The 12,809-nt window shown below is 32.0% G+C and overlaps 1 protein-coding gene across 1 annotated transcript in view; it reads left to right on the plus strand.

Annotated features, from left to right (window-relative positions):
- Nucleotides 1-2,373: 2,373 nt before the first annotated feature.
- LOC139870444 (uncharacterized) overlaps nucleotides 2,374-12,809 on the plus strand; it is a 76,352-nt gene continuing 65,916 nt past the window's right edge. The window contains exons 1-3 of the mRNA XM_071858251.1: nucleotides 2,374-2,988; nucleotides 3,289-3,536; nucleotides 3,642-4,107. Coding sequence (XP_071714352.1) covers nucleotides 2,374-2,988; nucleotides 3,289-3,536; nucleotides 3,642-4,107 — 1,329 coding nt within the window. The remainder of the gene's footprint in view (nucleotides 2,989-3,288; nucleotides 3,537-3,641; nucleotides 4,108-12,809) is intronic.

Raw genomic sequence — 12,809 nt, forward strand, 5'->3', positions numbered from 1 at the left:
GATGAGAAGGTGAAATTGTTGCGTAACAAATAGGTGAGGACCTTTAAGGTCCAATGGCATCGTAGTAAAGGTTCCGAGTTTACATGGGAACTCGAAGAATTTGTCATGCGGCTTGGATCGCGAGAACGCGCTCCGATTCAAGTGGGGGAGAGTTGTAACACCCTAATAATTATTGTACAGACGTGTAATTATAGTACATAAAGCGTGGGAATAATTCTGGATTTAAACAGAAGTCAGATTCTGTTCAGGCCTAAGTACGCTCAGTGCGCACTTACGAGTGCGCGTGGCGCACTCCTACTGTAGCCGGGTTCTGCCTTTTTAATTAGATATTTTGGAAGGGCATTGTGGTAATTTCACTTGGGGACGAGATAAGATCACAGATCAGTAGGTTGGGAGTCATAACTCCATTTTCAACCACCTTTATCTTTCTAATTCAATTTTAGTGAGAGAAACCCATTTGAGTAAGAGAAAGCTCAAGTAAAGGAAGAAGGAGCTAGTTTCGGGTCTTAGCTCGAGTTATAAAGTCGTTCATCTCCCCTCTATCTACGTTTTGGTTGTGGTGGTAAGTTCTAATTTTGATTTCCTTAACTTAAGTTGTTTAAGGGTTAGAACTTGGGTTAGTGATGAACATAAAACCTATTATTGGTGATTTTGGGGGTTTTGGGTAAGATTGAGTCAAGAGGACTCAAGAATGACTAACCTAGGGTTTCAAAGTAATAATTGGTGTTATTGAGTCTAAAATAGTTAGTTATTCACTAGCTCACTCGTGTTGCAAGTAAAATTGGTTCTAGGGTTTATGGTTGACTTGAAATGGGTCAAATGGGTGGGTTTGACCTAGCGGGATAAATTGTGTATGAAAACACCCTAGTTATGTGTTGATGGAAGTCTTAGAACCTTAGTCACTAGCTTTTAGTGATTAGTTGTGAGTCTTGACCTTTAATGCGTGATTCTAGTGCAAATGGGTCATAAATGCACTAGTAAGGTTAGTTGGTGGGTAGTCCAACTTATTATGTGAATTAATTGGGAATTAATTGTGGTAGGTGACTCACTTTGAAGGTTACTAGTTATTGTTGGAAATCTCGCCAAGTCGACAAGGTGAGTGGAATGATTATACATGTGTGTATATAATGTATTTACTTGTACGAGATTCGATGTGGGTTTAAGTTCGGGCGGTCGATACCACATCGGGTTAATGTATGATATGGATTTAAGTTCGGGCAATCGATGCCATGTCATATATGTGTGTGGGCGTGTAGAGTGGGTTTAAAGTTCGAGCGTTCGATACCACATTACACGTGACGGGTGGGTTTAAAGTTTGGACGATCGATACCACTCCGGGGTTAGTGTTATAATTCTTTGTGCGCTAATGGTTGCTGGACCGATGGGAAATTCGAAGTACCATTCCTTTGTACTATTGGTTAACCATGGTTGTGTGTTTGTAGCGTGGCACTTTATATTATTTGATATATATATGCTATTGTTTGTGCTAGCTTGTGATCTTGGAGATTTAGTGTTATACCTTGCGTTGGTATGTCATTTAAATTGCTAGCGTATATGAGGTAATTGTGTATGTGATTGCAAGTAAGTAGGTTATATATGTATGTGTATAATTATTGCATTCACTAAGCGTTAGCTTACCCTCTCGTTGTTTACCTTTTTTAGGATCCGGCTTGGATAAGGGCAAAGGTATTCGCTTGGATTAGTGGCTCTCAGGGGTTTTAGCTTTTTAGAAGTTCGACCAAGATTTGGGTAGTTTAACCCCAAACCCCATGCTCTAGTGACGTTTGGCAATTAAACATTTTTGTGGTCGAAACTCGTATTTCGTACTTAATGGTATTTTAGGCGTATGTAGGCCCCACAATGTAAAACTCGTTTTATCATTGATTCGTGCTTGTTTTACTTATACTAATATGATGTGAAAAGCATCTCGTCTAAAAATGATGGGAAGTGTTAGATCTTTTTACGAAAATGGAACAATTTGGACAGCGGGCTGCCAGGCCCTGTGCGCGCCGCGCACAGGTAGGGGTGCGCACCGCGCACCCAGCCTGGGCAGGCCTGCTTCGAATATTTTTTTATTTTGCAGTTTTGGTTGGTTAACGGGTTGGGTCATTACATAAAGATTCGAGAAGCTTTCATGACAAGTTGAAACACTTGAAAATGAAGATCAAATCGTGGGTAACAGAACACAAAGCTTTTAACAAGTCTAGAATTGAGGTTTTATTCAATCAGCTTAAAGCTATCGAATTGAAGGTGGATAACAGTTCAGCTCAACAGTAGGAGTTGATTCAACGATGTGAAATAATTAAGGAGGTGGAGGCTCTGCAGAAAATAGAGGACCAAGAGGTGATTCAAAAAGCTAAATGTAAGTGGAATATGGATGGAGATGAGAACTCCAAGTATTTTCACAGCTTATTGAAATACAGAAGATCGAAACAAAATATAAATGGGTTATCGCTTAATGGGGTGTGGGTGGAAGATCCGTTGATTATCAAGAATGCTTTCAAGGAATTTTATGGGATGAAATTCGCACGCGATCCTTGCAATATTGATGCTCCTAGCTTTCGTTCTACTGCAAGCCTTACAGACGCATATAACATTTCATTACAGGCCGAGGTTACCGAGGTAGAAATAAGACAGGCTGTTTGGTGTTTTGGGTCGGATAAATCCCCGGGTCCCGACGGGTTCATATTCTTCTTTATCAAGAAATATTGGGAGATATTGAAAGTTGATTTAGTGGTCTCTATTCAAGCCGCTTTTCGTGATAGTATTCTGCCATTTGGTGCAAACTCAGCTTTCATTTGTTTGATTCCGAAGATTCTGAATCCATCATGCATTACAGATTATAGACCGATATCCTTAATAGGTGTTCAATACAAAATCATTACGAAAATTTTGGCAAATAGAATGGCTGTGGTTATTGACAAAATCATTAGTAATGTTCAATCGGCCTTCATTAAAGGGAGGCAAATTTTATACGGGGCATTGATGGTTAGTGAGCTAATCGGATGGTACAAACAAAGAAAGAAAAAATTGATTTTCAAGATAGATTTCGAGAAGGCTTATGACTCCGTTAGCTGGGAGTTTTTGGACCATATGCTGTCTATTTTGGGCTTTGGAGTTCGTTGGAGACGTTAGATTGGCATGTTTTTGAAGAATAGCCGAGTTTCGGTGTTGGTTAACGGGAGCCCTTCCGGCGAGTTTAGCATTAAACGGGGGCTCCGACAAGGTGATCCCTTAAGTCCATTTTTCTTCTTAATTATTGTGGAAGGTCTACATCTTTGTTTACAGGAAAAGGTAGATCAAGGAGTTATAAAAGGTACTCGGATTGATGGATCGGATCTTAACATATCTCATCTCTTTTACGCGGATGACGCTGTGATCATTTCGGAATGGGATAAAGGCAGCCTTTTAAACACCATTCAAGTTCTAAATGACTTTTATCGATATTCAGGGTTGAAAATAAATGTGGCTAAATCCTTTCTTTTTGGTCTTGGCATTCAAGATTCGGTTTTAGATGATTATATTCATGATTTCGGGTGCTTAAAATGTACTTTCCCTTTTACATATTTGGGCCTTCCAATAGGAGTAAACATGAATTCGATTTGTAATTGGAAACCCCTATGTGATTGCTTTTGAAAAAGATTATCCGGTTGGAAGGTTAACATGTTGTCCATTGGCAGTCGATACACTTTATTAAAAGCAGTTTTGGGAAGCTTGGGAATATACTACCTTTCATTATTTAAATGTCCGGACGGTATTATCAAAGAATTAGAAGGTCTTCGATCTAATTTCTTTTGGGGTAGTAACGATACTAATAAAAAATTACATTGGATAAAGTGGAACCAAGCTCTTAATACTTTTGAAAATGGGGGTTTAGATATCGAAAGTTTGTATGCATTTAACATTGGTTTAATGTATAAATGGATATGGAGATTCATGGTGTTCCCTAATTTGTTATGGGTCAGATTGTTGAAAGCTGTTAATGGTAATCACTCGATTTTCGATGCTAGCTCTATTCGAAACAGGGGTATTTGGAAGAATATTGTTTCTAGCTTCTGTAAAAGCAGGGGTAATGGACAGCTTCCAAGTGACGTGTTGTGCTATAAGGTTGGTAATGGGTTGAGAATCCGTTTTTGGAAAGATATTTGGGTTGGTGGTGTGACAACCCGGAAATTTTCGACCAAATTTTAACTTCAATCTTTATATTATCTTGACATGATAGGCAAAGTTTGTTAAGTTAAATCTCAAGAATTTTAAACTATATTCATGTAATCAATTACCCTTTGACCGTGCTCGACAATTCACGAACATTTATGTGTATATAGATATGTATATAAAATTATATAATTATATTAATTGAAAATGTTAATAAAGTGTTAGATGTATAATACTTTACATGAACGTAATTGTTTCAATATGTGTTTAATATATTTGTCGACGGAATTAAAAGATAATATCAAATGATTAAATTATCAGATATATTGTGATATGATTTTGAGTCTTTGTTTTCAGGTCCACGTTGATTTGAGAATTCTGTTCTTTTTAACAATATTCGGAATAAATGGTAAAGTAATTTACAAGTGAGAACAAGGTATCAATTATTGAGAGTTAGTCAAAAGTTAGAGGAGATTTTTGCTTAACTTTCAATGTATGCTTTACAATAATTTCTCGTGTATGTTGATAAGTTAATCATTAGAATTGAATATGTAAAATAATATAATATAATAAGGTTGTTATTAATATATATATATATATATATATATATATATATATACATAATCATTATTATATGTATATTATAATATATAAAATTTATAAATAATAAGTATTCAATAAAAGTTATTACATATTATATGTAACCACAAGTAAAAGTATAAAGATTATATTAATATTATGATTGTTACTTTCATAATAGCAGCCTTAATAATTATATTATTAATAATAATATTATGTCTAACATAAAATAGATATCTACATATATGAAATTGGATATAAGTTGCTATATTATCAAAAATTATTAGTATTATTATTGTTATTAGTATTAATAAACATATTATTGTTATTGTTTTATTATGATTGTTATTAGTAAACTTATTAAAATTATCAATTTTATGATTTTAATATCACTACTATTTATTATTATTAATACAACTATTATTATTATTGATATTATTAACATTATTATTATTTCTATTACTATTAGTATTAGTTACAATTTTTTTTAAATTAATATTGAATATTAATGATGTATAATTATTACTAAAAATTAATACAATCTATTATTATTATGAGTAATAATATAATTATTATAATTATTAGTGTCATTATAATTTATTATTATTATAATATTTATTATTAATAATAGATTTATTAATTAATTATATTTATTATTAAAACTGTAAAAGAATCAAATAATTCGTACAATTTGTTAGATGTATCGATCAAACTGTTTTTGATTGCTAATCCTGTCTCTAAATTTGTACTGAACGAATATCTTCCCATAACACAAACAAAATCTGTTAGAGAGTCATTTTTGAAATGTCCCGTTCATATTGATTATAAACGTTCCATATTAATTGATTTCGTTGCGAGGTTTTGACCTCTATATGAGACGTTTTTCAAAGACTGCATTCGATTTTAAAACAAACCATAACCTTTATTTTATCGGTAAAGGTTTAAAAATGATAATAAAAAAATATAGCGTTTTCACACGACCATTACATAATGGTTTACAATAATATTACACAACAATATATGTCTTCGAATGCAGTTTTCAAACAATAATATACAAGCATGAACTCCAAATCTTGTCCTTAATTTAGTGTGCAACAGCAGAAGCTCATAACAATTACCTGAGAATAAACATGGTTAAAACGTCAACAACAATGTTGCTGAGTTATAGGTTTAACCTATATATTATCAATCGTAATAATAGACCATAAGATTACATATTTTCATTTTTCATAAACATCATCCCATACATAGAGATAAAAATCATTCATATGGTGAACACCTGGTAACCGACATTAACAAGATGCATATAAGAATATCCCCATCATTCCGGGACATCCATCGGACATGATATAAAAACTCGAAGTACTAAAGCATCCGCTACAATGGATGGGGTTTGTTGGGCCCAATAGATCTTTCTTTAGGATTCGCGTCAATTAGTAGACTGGTTTACTAATTCTTAGGTTACCAAGCAAAAGGGGCATATTCGGCTTCGATCATTCAACCATAGAAAGTAGTTTCACGTACTTGTGTCTTTTTTGTAAAACATTTATAAAATTGCATGTATTCTCATCCCAAAAATATTAGATTTTTAAAATTGGGACTATAACTCACTTTCACAGATTTTTACTTCGTCGGGAAGTAAGACTTGGCCACGGGTTGATTCACGAACCTATAACAAATATGTACATATATATCAAAGTATGATCAAAGTATATTTACAACATTTTTATTACGTTTTAATGATTTGAGTTTGTTAAGTCAGCAGTCCTCGTTAGTAACCTACAACTAGTTGTCTGTACAGAAATAAATCAATATATAATATCTCAAATCAATCCACGACCCAGTGTATACAAGTATCAGGCTAGATCACAACTCAAAGTATATATATTATTTTGGAATCAACCTCAACCCTGTATAGCTAACTCCAGCATTACTGCATGTAGAGTGTCTATGGTTGTTCCGAAATATATATATAGATGGGTCGATATGATATGTCAAAACATTGTATTCGTGTCTATGGTATCTCAAGATTACATAATATATGTTAGAATACATGTATAATACAATATAAGTTAGTTAAGTTATGATTTGTATAGATTTGTTACAAATTTCACGTAGCTACAACAAGCAAAATTATCCAATCTTGTTTTACCCATAACTTCTTCGTTTTAAATCCGTTTTGAGTGATTCAAGTTGCTATGGTTTCATATTGAACATAAGTTTATGAATCTAAATAGAAAAAGTATAAGTTTATAGTCGGAAATACAGATTACAAGTCATTTTTGTAAAGGTAGTCATTTCAGTTGAAAGAACGACGTCTAGATGACCATTTTGAAAAACATACTTCCACTTTGAGTGTAACCATGATTTTTGGATATAGTTTCATGTTCATAAGAAATATCATTTTCCCAGAAGAATAGTTTTTAAATCAAAGTTTATCATAGTTTTTAATTAACTAACCCAAAACAGCCCCGGTGTTACTACGACGGCGTATGTCCGGTTTTACGATGTTTTTCGTGTTTTAATGTTTTAAATTATTAAGTTAGCATATCATATAGATATAGAACATGTGTCTAGTTGATTTTAAAAGTCAAGTTAGAAGGATTAACTTTGTTTACAAACAATTTTAGAATTAACTAAACTATGTTCTAGTGATTACATGTCCAAATCTTCAAATAAGATAGTTTTATATATATGAATCGAATGATGTTATGAACACCATTACTACCTCAAGTTTAGTAGGTAAACCTACTGGAAGTGACAAGAAATGATCTAGCTTCAAATGATCTTGGATGGCTTGAAAGTTCTTGAAGTAGAATCATGACACGAAAACAAGTTCAAGTAAGATTTTTATTCGAATTAAGATAGTTTATAGTTATAGAAATTGAATCAAAGTTTAAATATGAATATTACCTTGAATAAGAAAGATAACCTACTGTAAATAACAAAGGTTTCTTAAGATTGGATGATCACTTGAAATGGATTAGAAAGCTTGGAAGTAGACTTGTAAACTTGAGAGTATTCTTGATTTTATGAAACTAGAACTTATAGAATTTATGAAGAACACTTAGAACTTGAAGATAGAACTTTAGAGAGATCAATTAGATGAAGAAAATTGAAGAATGAAAGTATTTGTAGGTGTTTTTGGTCGTTGGTATATGGATGATAATGCTAAAAACGAACATATATTTCATAGCATTATTCCTCAAGAAAGACAAGCTTTTAGTTGCAATTGTTCTATTTACAAGTGATATTCGTTTAAATAATAAAAGGTGAAGACAAAAGACAGATTCGACGAATTGAAGACGCAAACGACCAAAAAGCTCAAAAGTACAAAAGACAATCAAAATGGTTCCAATTATTGATAAGAAACGTCTCGAAATTACTAGAGTACAAGATTCAAAACGCAAAGTACAAGATATTAAATTGTACGCAAGGACGTTCGAAAATCCGGAACCGGGACATGAGTCAACTCTCAACGCTCGACGCAACGGACTAAAAATTACAAGTTAACTATGTATATAAATATAATATAATATATAAATAATTATATTAATTATATATATATTATATTTATAAATAAAACCGTCGGCAAGAAAGACTCCAAAAGGGACTGAGCTGTAATTTCAAACTCCGCGACTCGCGGAGTTTGAAGGCCAAAAATGCCGCGAGTCGCGGAGCCCCAAGTTTTGAAAGTCCCTATAAAAGCAACCGAATTCTGAGCATTTTTTAATCATCTTTTTTTCCTTCTTCTCTCAATATATACGTAATATATATTTATAATTTATATTTTAGTTTTAATTTTAATTTTAAATCCTAATAATAAGGGTATGTTAGCGAATATTGTAAGGGTGTAAGTCGAAATTCTGTCCGTGTAACGCTACGCTATTTTTAATCATTTTAAGTTATGTTCAACCTTTTTACATTAATGTCTCGTAGCTAAGTTATTATTATGTTTATTTAATCCGAAGTAATCATGATGTTGGGCTAATCACTAAAATTGTTTACTGGGCTTTGTACCATAATTGGGGTTTGGACAAAAGAACGACACTTGTGGAAATTAGACTATGGGCTATTAATGGGTTTTATATTAACTAAACAATACCTTGTTAATTTAATATACAAACTTATAATTCGACGTATTTATATATAACCACATACGCTTGACTGGGTACGGTGGGCGGGAAATCTATAAATACCAATAATTATTCATTTTACCGGATACGGAACTGGATTAATAGTTAATAGACTTGTTGAAACAGGGGTGAATTACATTCAAGGGTAATTGGTGTAATTGTTAACAAAGTAGTAAAACCTTGGTTTACACGCAGTCGATAACCTGGTGTATTCATTAAACAAAGTATTAAAACCTTGTTACAATTCGAATCCCCAATTAGTTGGAATATTTAACTTCGGGTATAATGATAATTTGACGAGGATACTCGCACTTTATATTTATGACTGATGGACTGTTATGGACAAAAACCAGACGGACATATTAAATAATCCAGGACAAAGGACAATTAACCCATGGGCATAAAACTAAAATCAACACGTCAAACATCATGATTACGGAAGTTTAAATAAGCATAATTCTTTTAGTTCATATTTAATTTCCTTTATTTTATATTTAATTGCACTTCTAATTATCGCATTTTTATTGTTATTGTATTTAATTGCACTTTTAATTATCGTACTTTTTAATTATCGCAAGTTTATTTTATCGCACTTTTATTATTCGCAATTTCATTATCGTTATTTACTTTACGCTTTAATTTAAGTCTTGTATTTATTTTTAATATTTTACATTTGGCTTAACTGTGACTAAAGTTTTAAAATCGACAAACCGGTCATTAAACGGTAAAAACACCCCTTTATAATAATAATATTACTTATATATATATATATTTGTATTTTTATAAAAGTAAACTAATATAGCGTTAAGCTTTGTTTAAAAAGATTCCCTGTGGAACGAACCGGACTTACTAAAAACTACACTACTGTACGATTAGGTACACTGCCTATAAGTGTTGTAGCAAGGTTTAAGTATATCCATTCTCTAAATAAATAAATATCTTGTGTAAAATTGTATCGTATTTAATAGTTTTTCCTGCTAAAAATTAATAGTATTTTATATACACCTCGCGAAACATCAAGTTATTTTTGGCGCCGCTGCCGGGGACTCTCTTAAACGCCGGAAGCGCAACGCTAATAAAAAAAAAAGATTTTTAGTTTACTTTTATTAAAATTCGTTTTTATAAAAATACGTTTTAAATATTCGAAAATATAAAAAGAAAAACAAAAATATAAATATTTTTAGGAGTTTGATAAATATTTAAGTTTTATAAAGTTTCTTTAGTTTGTAAAAATATAAGTTTTATTTAATTTATTTTATAAATATATTTTATAAATATAAAAACCGAAAAAAAAATATATTTATATATATATAAATCTATTTTTAAGATATTTTTAAATTTATAAAGAAGTTCTATTTTTATTTAAGTTTTTAAATATAAGTTTTTTTTATACAAATATTTAGATATAAACATAAATTATAAAACAGAAAATTATAAAACAGAAAAAAAAAAAAAAACGCGTCGAGTTTTAAACTGTTCCAGGGTTGAATTTTGGAACCCCGCGACTCGCGGGGTTTGCTGTTTGAAATACCGCGACTCGCGGAGCTTTTTCTGACACGCCTTCCTGAAACCCTAACTGCAATTAATACGGAGTAATAATTATTATTATTAATTAATTAAGATTTAGGTTTTAATTAAATTAATATTTAATTTTAATTATTTAGTTATATTAAGTTTTAATTAGTTTTATTTATATATTTAAATTAATACTTTTATAAAATAATATAAAAATAATATTTTTATAAAAATTGTACTTTTTACAACTTTTTGTATATTTTTATATTTTATCCCTTTTTAATTGTTTTAGCGTAATATTTGTATTTTTAGCTCATATTTAGTTTTAATTCATAGTTTTTGCCATAGTTATTTTTACTTCTAGATTTTTAGGCTTTGCCGTAGAATTCCTTAAGTGCTTTTTCTTTAAACTAAGATTTAGGTACTTTAGAATTTTGCGACGCCTTTTTAAGTTTTAGTTTCTTTTTAAGTTATTTCCATTTGGGATTTAGTTTTTCCTATAAGCTTTAATATTTTTAGACGACTTTTACCTATGTATCAATTATCATTCCAATTAGTAATCTCAATTTGCGATTATAATTTTAAGTTAGTTGTAGTAATAAGGTTAGGTTAGTCAAGTGTTTTTAAGTTTTATAAGTTTCTTTTATTTTTCCGTCACCTTTTATTTTTCAACCATTTTTCTTTTTCGATCTTTTTCCGACAAACTCTTTTTCTTTCTTATTTCTCGCTATTCTAGTTTTAGGACATAGATTTTTATTCTACTTCTTATCTAAATTTCTTAAAATTACGAAAATTTATTTTAAGTGGTTAAATTGATAGACATCAAAATTTTCTGGTTCGTAGTAATAGTTGGATTTGTACGTGGACCGGGTTATTGGAGCCAAACAGTCCTCAATTATATTTGACCAAACGAATCCTGCCCCTCTGCTGCATCTTTTGGCTATTCGAAACGTGGGCAAAATCAGAAAAGTCTATTGATTGGATAACTTATTATAATTTTTCTTTCCTTTTAAAAACTAATAGGATATTCAGTGAATGCACCGAGCAAGACGTTCATCACCTTTTGTACGTTCACCACCTGTAACTAGATCAAGGCATTTAGAAAATATTACCGCCGTTGATTTTTCTTTAGAATCGTCATCCAGTCGACCAAGTACTTCAGTTCAAATTTCCGATAATCCATTTTTTGAACCCGACCTCACAATTGAGAATCCGGAGAATATTCAGGAACGGTTCGTAGATCCTGAACCACTAAACTTTCCTCCGGAACCACCAATCATTCAAACAGAGATTGTTGAGGAACGAACCATTAAATCAGAATCCTCTAGTGATTCCGATTCAACAAATTCAATTATGGAGAATCTGGAACCTTTAAGTATGGAAGACCGAATGAGAGCTAAACGCACTGGCCAAGGTCACGCAATTACTCATCCAGACATTAATGCGCCAGATTATGAAATCAAAGGACAAATTCTACACATGGTGACTAATCAATGCCAATTTAGTGGTGCGCCTAAGGAAGATCCATATGAAAATTTACGTACCTTTAATAGGATCTGCACACTATTTAAAATCCGAGAAGTGGAGGATGAACAGATATATCTCATGTTATTTCCCTGGACTTTAAAGGGAGAAGCCAAAGATTGGTTGGAATCGTTACCTGAAGGGGCGATTGATACATGGGACGTTTTAGTTGAAAAATTTCTTAAACAATTCTTTCCTGCATCTAAAGCCGTAAGACTTCAAGCAGAAATTGTTACGTTCACACAGAATCCAAATGAAACCCTATATGAGGCATGGACTAGATATGGAAGGTTGTTAAGAGGATGTCCGCAACATGGTTTAGACACCTGTCAAATAGTACAAATATTCTACCAAGGATGCGACATCACTACAAGGAAAGACATAGATATAGCAGCTGGTGGTTCTATTATGAAGAAAACCGAAACTGATGCTTACAAAATTATTGATAACACTGCTTCCCACTCACATGAGTGGTACCAAGAAAAAGATATCGTTAGATCATCTAAAGCAGCTAGAGCCGATTCTAGCCATGACTTAGATTCCATTTCCGCAAAGATAGATGCTGTCGAGAGACGAATGGAAAAGATGACTAAAGATATTCACTCAATACGAATTAGTTGTGAGCAGCGTGGAGGACCACATTTGACAAAAGATTGTCTCAGTATTGAATTAACAATGGAACAAAGAGAGAATATTTCATACATAAACCAAAGGCCTGGAAATAATTATCAGAATAATTATCAACCGCCAAGACCAATTTACAATCAAAACCAGAATTATAACCGAAATATTCCATACAACCACCAACAAGGTCCTAGCAATCAACAAGTATCCAATAATACTTACAATCAGCAAAGACCTAATTTTCAAAACAAACCACCACAACAAACCGATGATAAA

The sequence above is a fragment of the Rutidosis leptorrhynchoides genome, chromosome 10 (genome assembly GCF_046630445.1).
Source record: "Rutidosis leptorrhynchoides isolate AG116_Rl617_1_P2 chromosome 10, CSIRO_AGI_Rlap_v1, whole genome shotgun sequence".
Classification (NCBI taxonomy): Eukaryota; Viridiplantae; Streptophyta; class Magnoliopsida; order Asterales; family Asteraceae; genus Rutidosis; species Rutidosis leptorrhynchoides.